This window comes from Astyanax mexicanus, chromosome 12 (genome assembly GCF_023375975.1).
Source record: "Astyanax mexicanus isolate ESR-SI-001 chromosome 12, AstMex3_surface, whole genome shotgun sequence".
NCBI lineage: Eukaryota > Metazoa > Chordata > Actinopteri > Characiformes > Acestrorhamphidae > Astyanax > Astyanax mexicanus.
The window spans coordinates 46230210-46245465 of NC_064419.1; the positions used below are offsets into that span (position 1 = coordinate 46230210).

The 15256-nt window shown below is 35.2% G+C and overlaps 1 protein-coding gene across 1 annotated transcript in view; it reads right to left on the reverse strand.

Annotated features, from left to right (window-relative positions):
* The window catches only part of agbl4 (AGBL carboxypeptidase 4), a 678742-nt gene extending 667012 nt beyond the window's left edge, over nt 1–11730 (reverse strand). Inside the window, exons 1-2 of the mRNA XM_049486062.1 lie at nt 11625–11730; nt 6838–6960 (exon numbers count right to left, since the gene is read on the reverse strand). Of these exons, the coding sequence (XP_049342019.1) occupies nt 6838–6960; nt 11625–11655 (154 nt within the window). The 5' untranslated portion in view covers nt 11656–11730. The remainder of the gene's footprint in view (nt 1–6837; nt 6961–11624) is intronic.
* Between the last annotated feature and the right edge of the window lie 3526 nt (nt 11731–15256).

The window sequence follows — 15256 nt, forward strand, 5'->3', positions numbered from 1 at the left end:
TCAAATTCAAGCCTTTCTTATTCCATAACGTTCCTCTGCGGCATGTCCTTTTACTGACATTGGAGCTCAGCACTCAATAACGTTTAACAGCAAAAGCTGCGATTGGTGCCAGAGCCGCGTCACTTCTCCTCTGTCAGCGTGTAAGCGGTTAACATCGTTTAGCTGCCGTGTTGCTTTGCTGAAGCAGCAACAGGACATTAATTTGACATTAGCGCCGTAATATCAATTCCTCTCCCTTTTCCAACTTGGGTAATGCATTTACTGGAAAGAGATTAATATCAATTCCATAAATCATTCAGGAGAATTTCCCCAGCCAGAGACATAGGGGTAATATCATATATGTTAGCTGATCTGTGCCTGGCCGCTCGATGCTCATTAATCAATGTCGTAGGTCCTCAGGGCCAGTCAGCAGGGAAAACAGAGAAACTTATAAAATCCCCTGATTATTTATTTATATCGACTCGGGCTCTGCAAATTTATGTTGATCATATTCCCCGTCCTTTTGCCACTGCCCTTCACTGCCCACAAATAGCAACAAAAGACACAAAGCGCACAGCGGTTTCGCAGCAATGATGAGCCCAGACGCCATAATGCACGATATTCTCTTTCAGTGACATTGTTAAAACCATCGTGTTTCAAAATCCGTCTTTAGACGTCTTCAGAAGCCATACTTTCACTGCAGATTTCTTACAGATCTCACATGGACCTACTGTTGGATTCCCATTTACGGTTCAATCAAAGTCACAGTAAGGTTAAAACAATAAACTACAGTACTAATAAAATTTAAAAAGAACTTCATTAAATGTGCACCTACTGTACAAATATGAGGCATATGTGGTACAATCTAGAGGGGTGCGGCTAAAACTAAAAATAGATAGATAGATAGATAGATAGATAGATAGATAGATAGATAGATAGATAGATAGATAGATAGATAGATAGATAGATAGATAGATAGATAGATAGATAGATAGATAGATAGATAGATAGATAGATAGATAGATAGATAGATAGATAGATAAAACAAATGCTTTAATAAATAAGTTTTCTTACTAACACACTTTTTCTTACTAAAGACTAAGATGTTAATTATGGGTACTTATCAGTAAATGTGAATAAAATAATCAGTGTTAGAAACACTTTAAAAACCCTTAAAAATGTATTGAATTATATCACAACAATATTCTGTGACTAAATCATGGATAAAATCATGATTACACTACATTACATTACACCTGGCGGACTAGATCCTTTATTTTACTGCATAATAATGTCTCATGGTAGATTTACTGTATTATAATATCTAAGGGGAGTTTTAATGTATTATAATATCTTGCAGTATATTTACTGTATTATAATATCTCAGCTTTTTAAACTAGAATATTGTAAATGTATTGTAAGTTACTGAGTTTAACTGAGAGTCTTAAAGCTTGTGTAGCTCCATATTCCACACCTCCAACAGCATAAAAAGAGGAAACATGCCATCAGTTATAAGTGTTAAATCTTCTACAATGACGAGATCAGAATTCCTCATTTCTTATCCAAACTAAACATGTGTATGTGCGATTGCAATCTTATATCTCATCCATGATTTCTATAAAATAACAATATTTATCAGACCCCCTCTAGTGACTGGATTACTTGTAAGGTAAGCTACAGAGCAGCAGCAAGCTGGAATTCACTACAGGAAACTCTAAAATACCCAAGCTTAAAACCTTTAATATTTAACCACCATCAGACAGCCTGTAACTGTTTTAGTTAAGTTTTCTTTTACCCTTTTATTATTATTTTTTTTTATTTATTTTGTCTTTTTTATTTATCTAATTTTATATTTTACCTTTTAATTTGTTTTATTACTTGTTTTACTTTTAGACATTTTACCTTTTTATTTCATTTATTTTTGTAATTTTTTTTTTTTTACTTTCTTAACTTATTATTATTTATTTATTTATTTATTTTAGTTCCATCAATTACCTTTTTTTTATATTTTGGTGTTATTTGAATTCTCTATTTCTTTAACTGTGTTTATTTATTGCTTTACATTTTAGCCTGTCTGCACATCCTTTTATTCTGAATTATTTTATTTCTTCTTAATTAAATCTTATATTTCTTGTTTGTTTTAATAATTTAAACTTTTTTTTTAATTTAAAATCCCTTTAATTTTGTAAATGCTCAGCTGCATTGAAAATGAGGGGTACCCTCAATGTATTCAGAGTAGAAATAAAGGTTGATTGATTAAAATATCCCTAAATTAAATTCGATTAGATATTGATAATCAAATCAATAGAATAGAATGAAATGGAAATCTCAGTGCTGAAGGTCAGCTGCTGTACACTGTGACGTACGGCTCCTAACTTCACCTCCAGCCTCCTATTTTTTTAGTTTTCAATCCAAAGCTGCACAATCACACGGGCTAGTCTCATTCAACTTTTCACAGCACAAAGTAACAAGATGATAAGAGTGAAAGAGGACGGCCCATCCTAAAATTGCATTGATATAGAACATTTCCACGAGCAGGAAAATCCTTTAAAAAGCTCTCCCACAGGGAGGCCAGAGGCAGTGGCCGGCCCGGGCCCTGCAGTGGAGTGAATTGGTTGCCTGTCAAGAATATGAAAGCTGAGTCTCATCTGCTGGAGACCCTGAACCTAATCTCCCAGCAGAGAATGATATTGTGTCTGTTCCAGAGCCCTACTGATTCACTGTCAATCCAACCCAGAGCCACTCTCAGCTGCCCACTTGACCTTGTCACAGAAAAAGCACTTTATTTTCATTATGCCGCCATTCATTCAACCCTTGCAAAAAGAGCCAAACAAAGGCCATTTACTCAAAGCATTCTTCAAAATATTACGGCACTGTTTAATTACGGCTTTCAGCGCGGCAGACAGACAAGGTAAAAGAGCAGGCACTCTCGCACCAGGCTTTAAATTTTTTACTCCCTCTTTGTAAAAGGAGATAATTAGCCTGTAAAAGCATATCGCGCTCTGAGAACTGTCTGGCACCATATAGCAAGAAAAAGTTCAGCTCGGCGCAAGATAAGAGCTGCCATTTGTAATCACACAGCTTTGACAACACATAGTCGAGTCCTAATGCTCTATTCTAATGTCATACGCACCATAGACATTATAATCGCTCACAGAGCGGCAGCAGCCCTTTCTTTAAATGACATGTTAGCTTTAGAAAAAGGTACATTTATCTATCTCTCTATGTAGTATTTATTTTTCTAATTTAAATGAAAAAAATATGAATTGCAATGCCTGCAAAATTTATTGACCATTAAAAGTATTACAATTTATTTTATTATAATAATTATTTTTTTTTTTACAATATGTTAAAAAGGTGACATTAATGCTAGGCGCTATGACCAGAAAGTATATCTTTTTTGCATGACTAGGTTATTATATCAGCATTTGACTTTAGGGTTGCAACGATATGAGATTTTCACGGTATGATAACCTTCTCAGAAAATACCGCGGTATCACGGTTATCACGGTATCACAGTTTGTTACATATATTATTAAACTGACCCTCAAAAATTAAAACAACGGTTTTATTGTTCAATTAACTATTTATTGTAGAAACCTGGAACAATTATAATTTTAATGTCTCCTTTAAAAAAAATAAGCTGTACACCATCAGGTGAAGGAAATCAGGTTTTTCCACTATTCTTAAGGGCATTAAGAGTGTATATAAAAAAAATATATATATATATATATATATATATATATATATATATATATATATATATATATATATATATATATATATATATCACACATACACATACACACGTTACACACATTACATGTCCTCTAGGAAGTAAAGATCCTGTATTTAAAATATTCAGTTAAATTATTTAATATATGATAAACTGAGCCTGGGTCAGTGTCTGATCAACAACTGTTGTAAACATCCGTTATACTGCCAAGTTGGTATATAACCAGATACTGCAGAAAGAGGGGATTTATAGATTTAGAGATTTCTATTTTAAGGCTTTCACACCGAGTCTGGTTTTAACATATGAAAAACAGGCACGTCTGAATTTGAAAATGAACGCATGTAAATGAACGGCGTCTTTCACATCCAGTCCGGCCAGGACCTTTACACGGACACGTGAATCCATCGTAGCACGCACTTCACGCCTGTACCTGCGTGCCCAAATCTCGGATAACTCAGCGCGATTGCGGGCGCTTACCGCATGGGTTATGCACGACTACAAAGAGGTTTTATTTAGGTTCAGATTAAAATTATAAACTAAACACATACTTTGCGCTGCATATCGGGGTGGTTTTCTCGGAGATGGGAGAACAGGTTTGACGTATGTCCACCTTTACCTTATTACAAATCGGATAACCATCCTCGGGTGCGTTCGGCGGGTATCCGAAATAGTCCCACACTGCTGATTTTAGTTCAGCCTTTTTTTAGGCGGACGGAGATTTGTTTAGTCTGATGCACTCTCTGCTGTTCTCACCGCTGTGTGCTGAGAAGCTGAAGCGGAGCAGAGTTGCGCATGCGCGGGTGAGTTTCTCCGCTGGCTTGCGTTTTACCGGTAATAAGCAAACACACACGGTATGATAACCGTGCATTTTAATACCATGGTATACCGTGAAACCAGTTACCGCTGCAACCCTATTTGACTTATAGTCCCTCCCAAAAGTATTATAAAACTAAGGCTAACTTTTTTGTTTATTTTGTAGACTGAAAACAGCTGGGTTTGAAATTAAAAGATGAATATATATAAAGACAAAAGATCAACATTTCAGCTTTTATTTTGAGGTATTTCCTGGAACTGATACATAGTTTAGAAAATAGAAAAAAAATGCTGTAAAGAAAGACCCTAAAACAAAACTTTGGAATCTCCTGAAGAAGAAAGTCATCACTGGTGTACTAAGTAACAGATGTCAAACAGGCAGACCAAGGAAAGCCACAGCAGTTAATGACAGAAACATTGTGAGTGTTGTGAATAAAAAACATTAAACAACTTTTAGTGACCTCAGCAACAACCTCAAAAGGGCAGGAGTGAAGGTATCCATATCTACTGTTTGCAGAAGACTTCATGAGGAAAAAAATAAGGTTTTACCAGAAGATGATAACCACTTTTAACAAGAATATTTTGAAAGCCAGGCTTGAATTTAAAAAAGGAGATAACTCTGTTGGCCTATACATATTAGAGCTGCACACTATTGGAAAAAAATTACATTGCAAATGTAAATTTTCTCTGCGATATATATTGCAATATTAAACAATGCAGGGCCCATGACATCACCGGTCCCGCCCGCACCTGCACACTGTCTCGCGTCCGAACTGATCAAGAGCTGAGTCAGTGCCAAGCTCTCAAAACCCGAGGAAAACAGCAAAACAACAGTAATCTGCCCTTTAATCAAGCATTTAAATGGCTTTTTAGAAGGTAAATAAGAGCGTTTTTCTGGGATTCAAAGCATGAATTCAGCTGTAACTGGAAATATTTGTGCAAAACTGTGCACAGCTTGGATGGAGCCCATGTGGTTACCTCGTGTTTACTCCTGCCGCACGCTTCTCAGGCAGCAGCAGCCTGTCACTCACACAGACACAGAGACAGTGCTGTGTATCTACTTCTTGTGTCAAGAATTAAAACATTGCAACATGACGTGTTTGATGTAATTACGTCCTGCGATGTGACTATTGCACACGCACACATCGCGATGACGATGCTTAAACGATATATCGTGCAGCTCTAATACATACACTAGGTCTGCAACTAATTATCATTTTGGTAGTCGACTAATCTGATGATTATTTTATCGATTAGTCGATTAGTCAATGATTATTTCTGTCCTCAATCTCTATACACAATAGAAACAGTTGAGCATGAGGTTTAAAAGTCATTTAAATGTCTAGATTTTGTTTAAACGTGAGAAGTACTAAATTTAGTGAGTAAAAATGTAATCTGTTGTGTTTGGGCACTTTTGGAAACACGCACTCGTTGAGCTGATGTCACGTCTGGTGCTGTTAGCTCCTCTGTCCCTTCCACACCCAGCTCTAATGGAGGTTCTCAGGTCAACAACTAGATTACCCAGAATGCACCACCCGCTGACATCACGCACTCACCTGATCACGTGACACCTCACCTGCTTCCTCCAGGAAGTCCCGAATACTGATTACTGGCACTATAAAAGAGCACTCCACACAAACACCCACGCCGCGTATTGTAGGTTCTCCTCATTACAAAGCGTTACTTTATCTCTTGTCTCAGTTTATCTTGTGTATGACCTTGCTTTTGTTTTCTCGACGCCGATTATTGCCTTTGCCTCTGATATTGGATTGCTTGTGTATTACCAGGACTGTGTTTTCACTACTGCCTCTTGGATTACCTCTGACATTGGATCTCTCGTGTATGAACTCTGGACTGTCTCTCGTTTATGGTATGGTTTTGTCTACATTGCTCTGGTTTCTGGTGATTACCCATTTTCTGTATCAACCACGTCTTACATCTGTTTATTTTTATAATAAACGTATTGTTTTATCAGTATCTGCACGTGTCTGCAATTCTGTGCTTACCATGACAGTTGAATTTAAACTGTTTGAGTAAGCCATTTACCCAGCTTCCACTGCGCTTCTGTCACCAGCAGCCCTAGCATATACTTACAGAGAGAAAAAATTGCCTCCAGAACCTTTAGCAGGACTTTAAAGGGTTAATGAAAACACAGTATAAAAGTTTTTTATTCCCAGTAGATTAGCTGTTCAGAAGTACTCAGTATCACTTCAGGTCTCTGGTATCTGTGGTGTATATTTTCAGAGAAAACGTAACCGGCAGAAATCTGTAACCTGGAAGACTGAGCTCTAAATATCCAGCCTACTCACCACTTTCGAAGCAGGCATCAAAGACGAGGTGTCCTTTCCTGGGCGCTCCCGTGTATCCTGGAGGAGTGACTGTCAATTTGCTCACATTTCCCACCAAGGCATCGTCTCCTCCCGCCTCGCTGCCTGCCGAGCGGAACGCACAACACCGGATCAGCCAAACTCAGAGGAAGCACAGATGGAGCTTCACATGCAGAATAACAAAGCCATTTCATAACAGCAGCTGAAGGTGCCAGGATGCTGTTTTAGACTTAACAGATTTATTCTTTCTTCCTAGATCTAATCAGGCCAATCATAAATAAATGACACAAATAAAAAAGGAATGCAACAAAATATTGATATAAAAAAGTACCGTAATATTTGTTTTTGAAATACTCAAATTAAGTCAAGTGAAAAGGTTTTTATTGCCTTTACGACTAGAATTTCCCCTCAGGGATCTACCTATCTATCTGTCTATCTGTCTATCTATCGATTTAGTCTGTCTCATGATTTCTATCTATCTATCTATCTATCTATCTATCTATCTATCTATCTATCTATCTATCTATCTATGTCTGTCTGTCGATTTTTGTCTGTCTCATGATTTCTATCTATCTATCTATAATGTGAAACTCTTATATTATATAAATGTATTACACACAGAGTGATCTATTTTAAGCATTTATTTATTTTATTGTTAATTGATCATTATGGCTTACAGCCGACGAAAACCCAAAAATCAGTATGTCAGAAAATTAGATTATTATATACATTAAGACCAGTTGTCATTTTTGTCAGTGTGGGCAGTGTGCCAAGTCCTGCTGGAAAATGAAATCCACTGTTGTTCTGTCGATTTATGCTACCATTCATAATGTGTTACTTAGCAGTTTAGCCCAATGCGCTGACCCATTATTAATTTTAAATGTTTAGGAAAACACCTGTTTTCTTCAGATGTTCAACTTGAGGTCACTGTTACTGGCTAACCTAGCAGCTAACAATTAGTTTAAGAGTGGAAAAAAGTGCAAATCTTATTTTGAACAAAAAAAAAACAACAAAAAAAACACTTTTTATCACAACAATTACCTCATAGCTATTTTGCAACCCTAACCCACAGTTAAAAATATTTAAAAGTGTTTTTCATGATAATTTAGTTTTCCTTAGGTGTATTTTGGACTATGAGCTTACTGTTGTTATTGGTATACCAACCTAGCTAACTATTTGTCTGAGAGTTCTAAAAAAGTGTAAATCTTGATTTGTATGTGTTATATATACTCTGTGCTTAGTGTTATTTGCTAACCTAGCTTAGATAATTATTTGTTTGAGGGTTAAAAAAGTGCAAATCCTGATTTGAACAAAAAGAAAAACACAAAATAATTTTTTATCACAATTACCTCATAGCTATTTAGCAACCCTGGTCCACAAATATAAATATTTAACTGTGTTTTTATGACAATTTTGCACTATGGTGTATTTTGCACTATGAGCTCACTGTTGTTACTGGCTCACCAACTTAGCTAACTATGTGTCTGAGAGGTATACAAAAAAAAATGTAAAAAAAATAGAAAAAAAACATTTTTTATTACAACAATTACCTCATAGCTAGTTAACAACCCTGACCCAGAATTATAAATATTTAACTGTGTTTTTCATGATAATTTTGTTTTCTTTAGGTGCATTATACACACTGAGCCTACTGTTACTGGCTAACCTAGCTTAGCTTGCTGTTTGTTTGAAGGTTATACAAAAGTGTAAATCTTGACCTGAAATACAAGCTTTTTTTATCACAACAACTAAGTTAACTTTCTATTATAGATACACAACCTTAGTTTACTGTTAATAGTTATTTATTTAACCTCTTTGAAAGTTACAAAAGTATAAACGCTCAAATTCAAATTTTAAAAAAGCACAAAAATAAACCCTCTTATCATATTAAATACTCTTACAGCTATTTAGCAACCCTGGTTGTGTGTTTATGAAAATTAAGTTCTCCTCAGGTGTATTATAAACTCCGAGCTAACTGTTTTGGCTAACCAATTAAGCTAACTATTTGTCTGAGAGCTATAAAAAAAAGTGTAAATTTCAATTTTAACAAAAAAAAATAAAATAAAAAATATCACAAAAAATACCTCAGAGCTAGTTTGCAACCCTGACCTACAATTATAAATATTTAACTGTGTTTTAACTATTTGTTTGAGGGTTATAAAAGTGTAAATCTTGGTCTGATTAAAAAAAAATACGCCCATCACCAAAACTAGCTTTCTATTATATACACAACACGAGTTTACTGGTATTTGTTATCTATTTAACCTGTTTGTTTGAAAGCAATTCAAACAAAAAAGCACAGAAATAATAAAATAATACCTCACAGCTATTTAACTGCACTATTATAAACGTTTAAACGTGTTTATGATCATTCACGTCTCCTCAGGTGTATTATAAACTCCGAGCTAACTGTTATTGGCTAGTTTAAACTATTTCTTTAGTTACAAAACTATAAATAGTAAATAAAAACTACAAAAAACGATTTATTTCACTTATTTTACCTTACAGTTTTTTTTTTAGCTAGCCTGACAAACATCCCACTGAAGCTTTCAGTCTGGTAAAATAACTCACCTGCTGTTTATTAAGCTCCAGCTTCTGCCCCATGGATAACCTGTTCAGGATTATTGTTTTTAATATTATATATACATAAATATATCGCGTTATTTATATATTTATTAGCGTTATATTTAATGTGTCTATGGACAGACAGCGAGAGCAGCGCTGACCAAACTTGTTTTTCCCCGTCTTTCATTAATTAGTGCAGGTGTTACCGTCTTAATTACCAGGTGTTGTGTCGATATGTGCTACCCATCCATATGTGCTTCACAGGCTGACCCACTAATTTAACCCTTTCAGTCCCTGCATCCATTACAATTGACATTATGTGAACATAAAAATAATAATAATAATAAAAATAAATAAATAAATAAAAAAATAAATATATATATATATTTTTTTTTTATGTTTTGCACAAAAAACAATGGAACAGTAACTTGGCCCCACCCACTGCAGTAAAAGCAATTATTTTTACTAATTTAATGTGATTTAGAACACTTTTTATATATTTTTTTTACTGTTTAGGGATGGTTTATGAAATAAAAAGGTCAATATGAAAAATAAAGTATTACACATACGCTTTCAATGCAATAAATATAATATATATATATATATATGAAAAATATTTGTATTTGTCAATTTACTGCCTATATAGATTTTATTTCCAGCACTGAAGATAATTCAAGTCTGATAGGGATAAAATTTCCATGTTTACAATGTTTTTTTAATGATAATTCTGTTTTTCTTAGGTAGATCATAGAATCAGACCTTAGTGTTAATATTTATTTAAGAGTTACAAAACTGTAAACTTACATTACTCTCAATTTGTGCTAGATGCACAACTCACTATTTTAAATCTAAACTCTAATTCTGTGCTTTTCTGGTGCATTATAAACTATGACCTCACACTTAATATTTATTTTAAGAGAAACAAAATTGTAACTTATTTTTTTATCACTGTCGTTATTGATTTATTGTTTATAATATTTATTGGAGAGTTGCAAAAGTGTAAACTTGCTTATTCTGACTATTATTAATTAGTGCACTACCAGGTGTTGTGTCGATCTGTGCTACATGCACTAACTCACTATTTAAATCTAAATTATGTGCTTATATGGTACATTATAAACTCTGACCTCACTCTTAATATTTATTTTAAGAGACACAAATCATGTGTAACTTTAAAAAACAAAGTTTTCTGACTCTCATTAATTAGTGCACTATTAACAGGTGCACCACTAGGTGTTCTGTCGAATAGTGCTACCCTTTGATATGTGACCCACTATTATTTAAGTGTTTAAACGTTTAAACTATTTTTTCATGACAATCCTGTGCTTATATGGTGTATTATAAACCCTGACCTCACTCATAATATATATTTGAAACTTACAAAACTGTAAACTTGCTTTTTCTGACTTTAATTTAACAATAATTGCTGCAGGTGTTGTGTCGATTTGTGCTACCTGTCTATATGAGCTCCTCAGCAGCTCTGCGCATGTGCTGAACCACAAGCTTGGTTAAAGGTTTAGCTGGTTTAATGCAATTTTATTATGCTTTTTTTTCTCTCTTTAGATAAAATAAAAACTCTGTTTATAAGCTTACTGTTTACTATTATTTACTATTGTTCACTATATGTTTTAGAGTTTAAAAAGTGTAACAGACGATTTAAACAATAAAATAACATATAATACCATATATTATCTATTAGTTCCCATGAAAAATATCCTGCCTAGACTTATGCTGGAAGATATATAAGTTATTTCTATATTTTCTAGCCAATATAATCCTTTTATTTTATTAAAACAGCTAATTTAGCTACCTAACCTATCCTCCCTGCTATTTTTTAACAAGCCATGCAGCTTTATTATTTAGCCTATTAATATAGCTGTAGTAACAGTGTAGTAACACGTTTTGATAAGGTAGCACAAACCGACAGGACACTATCTAACGTGCTGCTACAGCTAGCCGTCTAAATAAGCTTTTAAAAAGCTTTAAAAACCTTAAAAAGGCTTTGTTGTGCCTGAAATAACAGCATTAGCTAGGCATGCTAACGTTAGCAAACAAACCGCCTGTGTTTACAAACGCTCAGCACGCTAGCTCCGCCCCCTCCGCACCTGTCATCCCCCCGCGCCCCCCGCGCGCCCAGGTGTCAGTGTGTCATGCCTGTGGTGGTCAGAGCTAACAGGGGGGCTCTGGCCCTCAGTTTTACACACCAGTATCCAGATCTCTGCCGCTCTCCTCCATCTTCTGCTCCTCAGCTCCCAGTCTCCACACCACGCTGCAGGTGCGTTACCAGGCAACGCTGCTGCGAGCAGGCGCGCGAGAGAGCATGTGCGCGTGACGTAGGATAGGGACGAGCAAGGCGCGCGGGGCGAGATGAGCACACAGCTCCCCCATCCACGCGGATGTCTCTCTCAGTATCCAAAGGTGTGAGAAGCATCTCCATTTATTAATTTCTTAGTAGGTAAAAGTATACAGCTCCAAATAAAAATAGTGTAATTTAGAGCATTTATTCGCAAGAAAATGAGAAATGGCTGAAAATAAAACCATAAAAAATGATGCAGAGCTTTCAGACCTCAAATAATGCAAAAAAAAATATCAGTAAAAAAAATCAGAAATCAATATTTGGTGCAATAAGTCAGTTTTTTAATCACAGTTTCCATGAATCTTGCATCTTTCATGCATGTTCTCCTCCACCAGTCTTCCAGTAATTCCAAATAAAAAATATTGTCATTTAGAGCATTTATTTGCAGAAAATGAGAAATGGCTGAAATAACAAAAAAGATTCAGAGCTTTCAGACCTCAAATAATGCAAAGAAAACAAGTTTCAAAGTTTCATATTCATAAAGTTGTTCAGAAAACCTGGTTTTTAATCACAGTTCTTTTCATGAATCTTGGCATCATGTTCTCCTCCACCAGTCTTACACACTGCTTTTGGATAACTTTAACGTTTGCTAAATTTTTTAATACTAAAATCCACAATATCAGACAAGCCATCAGTACATCTACATTCACCAACGAGCCCTCGTGCTCTCCAAAACCATGCATCATAGTCAACATGTCCCAATTTAGCACTATTAATGAAGAAGTTTTAATTGATACAGTGAGTTACCTCAAATCATCCACCTGCAGTCTTGATACATTACCAACCAAGTTTTTAAAGAATGTGTTTTACTCAATATCAGCAGACATTCTTCAAATAGTAAATACCTCACTCATGTCGGGTGATTTTCCAAATTCATTAAAAACAGCCGTTGTGAAGCCTCTCTTAAAAAAGAAAAATTTAGATACAAACTTATTAAACAATTACAGACCAATTTCTAATCTACCATTCATTGGAAAAATAATTGAAAAAATTGTCTTCAAGCAAGTTATGCACTTCCTGTCCATAAATAACTGTCTAGACCAATTTCAGTCAGGTTTCCGGCCCAATCATAGTACTGAGACTGCGCTTATTAAGGTTATCAATGACATTCGCTTAAACACAGACTCAGGAAAAATATCTATTCTACTACTGCTTGATCTCAGTGCTGCTTTTGACACCATTGACCACAACATTCTCATAGATAGACTTGAGAACCGGGTTGGAATTTCTGGAACTGTCCTAAAATGGTTCAGTTCATACCTTCAAGGAAGGAAATACTTTGTGGAAATGGAAAATAATGTTTCTGAGACTGTGTCAGTGACCTGTGGTGTACCCCAGGGTTCAATTCTTGGGCCACTCTTATTTAATTTATATATGATTCCTCTGGGTGAAATCATGCGTGACTATGGGATATCTTACCACAGCTATGCAGATGACACTCAGATCTACATGGCCCTCTGCCCAAACAATTTCAGTCCCATTGACTCACTGTGTAAATGCCTTGAGCAGATAAATAAATGGATGGGACAGAACTTTCTGCAGTTAAATAAAGATAAAACAGAGATTATTTTATTTGGGAATAGTAATGAGAGGCACAGACTAGCTGCCTATCTGGATTCAAAAAGTCTAAAATCTAAAGAACTAGTGCGTAATCTTGGTGTACAAATGGACTCTGATCTCACTTTTAACAGTCACGTCAAAGCAGTCACCAAATCAGCATTTTATCACCTCAAGAACATAAATAAGATCAGAGATTTTCTGTCTAAAGCAGATCTGGAGAAACTCATCCACGCCTTTATTTCTAGTAGGATTGATTACTGTAATGGACTCCTAACTGGACTCCCAAAAAAGACCATCAAACAGCTTCAGCTGATTCAGAATTCAGCAGCCAGAGTTTTGACTAGAAGTAAAAGAAGGGAGCACATCACCCCCATCCTTAAATCCCTGCACTGGATACCAGTGTGTTACAGAATAGACTTTAAGGTACTGTTACTGGTCTATAAATGTGTTAATGGTGCAGGACCAGCATATTTATCTGATGTGCTCCAGCAGTATGAGCCGAGCAGAACTCTCAGATCATCAGGAACTGGTCAGTTAGAGCTGCCTAAAGTAAAAACTAAACATGGAGAGGCAGCGTTTAGCTACTACGCTGCTCTTAAATGGAACCAGTTAACAGAGAGTGTTAGAAGAGCTCCAACACTAAACATGTTTAAATCCAGACTGAAAACCTACATGTTTGATCAGGCTTTCAGCTCAGTTTAAAACACTGCAGCTCCGCCCACTTTTATTCTGTAACGGCACTTTTATATTATGTTTTTTTTCTTATTTTAATTTTATTTCCAATTCCTTGTTGTTCTTTTACATGTTTTTAATTTTACTTCTTGACTCTTATTTTAGTTTTTATTTTCCATTTTTACTGTTATTCTTTTACATGTTTTTTTTATTATTATTTTTTATATGACTTCTCTGTGTATTTTCTAATTTGTAAAGCACTTTGAATGACCGCTGTGTATGAAAGGTGCTATATAAATAAACTTGCCTTGCCTTGCCTTGCCTTTATGCTGCTTTACTCCTGGTGCAAAAATTCAAGCAGTTCAGTTTGGTGGTTTGATGGCTTGTGATCATTCATCTTCCTCTTGATTATATTCCAGAGGTTTTCAATTTGGTAAAATCAAAGAAAATCATCATTTTTCAAGAGCTGTGAAAAGTATCTGCATTCATTAATCTGTAAGTAGAAGTATGCAGCTGCAAATAAAAATATTGTCCTTTCAAACATTTATTCGCAAAAAAATTAGAAACACAAAAAAAGATGCAGAGCTTTCAGACTTCAAATATAAGAAAACAAGTTCATATTCATAAAGTTTTAAGAGTTCAGAAATCAATATTTGGTGGAATAACCCTGGGCTTTAATCACAGTTTCCACGTATCTTGGCATCATGTTCTCCTCCACCAGTCTTACACACTGCATCAATCTTCCTCTTGATTATATTCCAGAGGTTTTCAATCTGGTAAAATCAAAGAAACTCATGATTTTTAAGTGGTTAAACTTTTTTTTCAAGAACTGTAGATACACTAGTAGGGCTCGGGGATATGGTCCTATAGTAATATCAATTGCTGTTTTGCGATAACGATACTCTTGGCGATATGACACTACAAACACTAAATTTAAAAATCTATATATTTAAAGAATTAAACAAAAAAGAAAATAATTACTGCAGTAAAGTAATAGATAACCTACATTTCTACATAAGAAAGATAATGTATTTGTACTCTGTTACTTGACACCTCTGCTCTCAGCGGTGCTGTATTAATGTTATCTGATCAATATCTGAGAATATCTCAGCATGTCTCTGTATCTGGTTATCTGAGCTCTTCTCTTATTAGATCAGCACATCTTACTGGTCAGGAAATTGGAGCTACCCACAGTTCAGCATGCTTCTGATAAAAAATATATATATATATTGTTATGATGTAGTGATG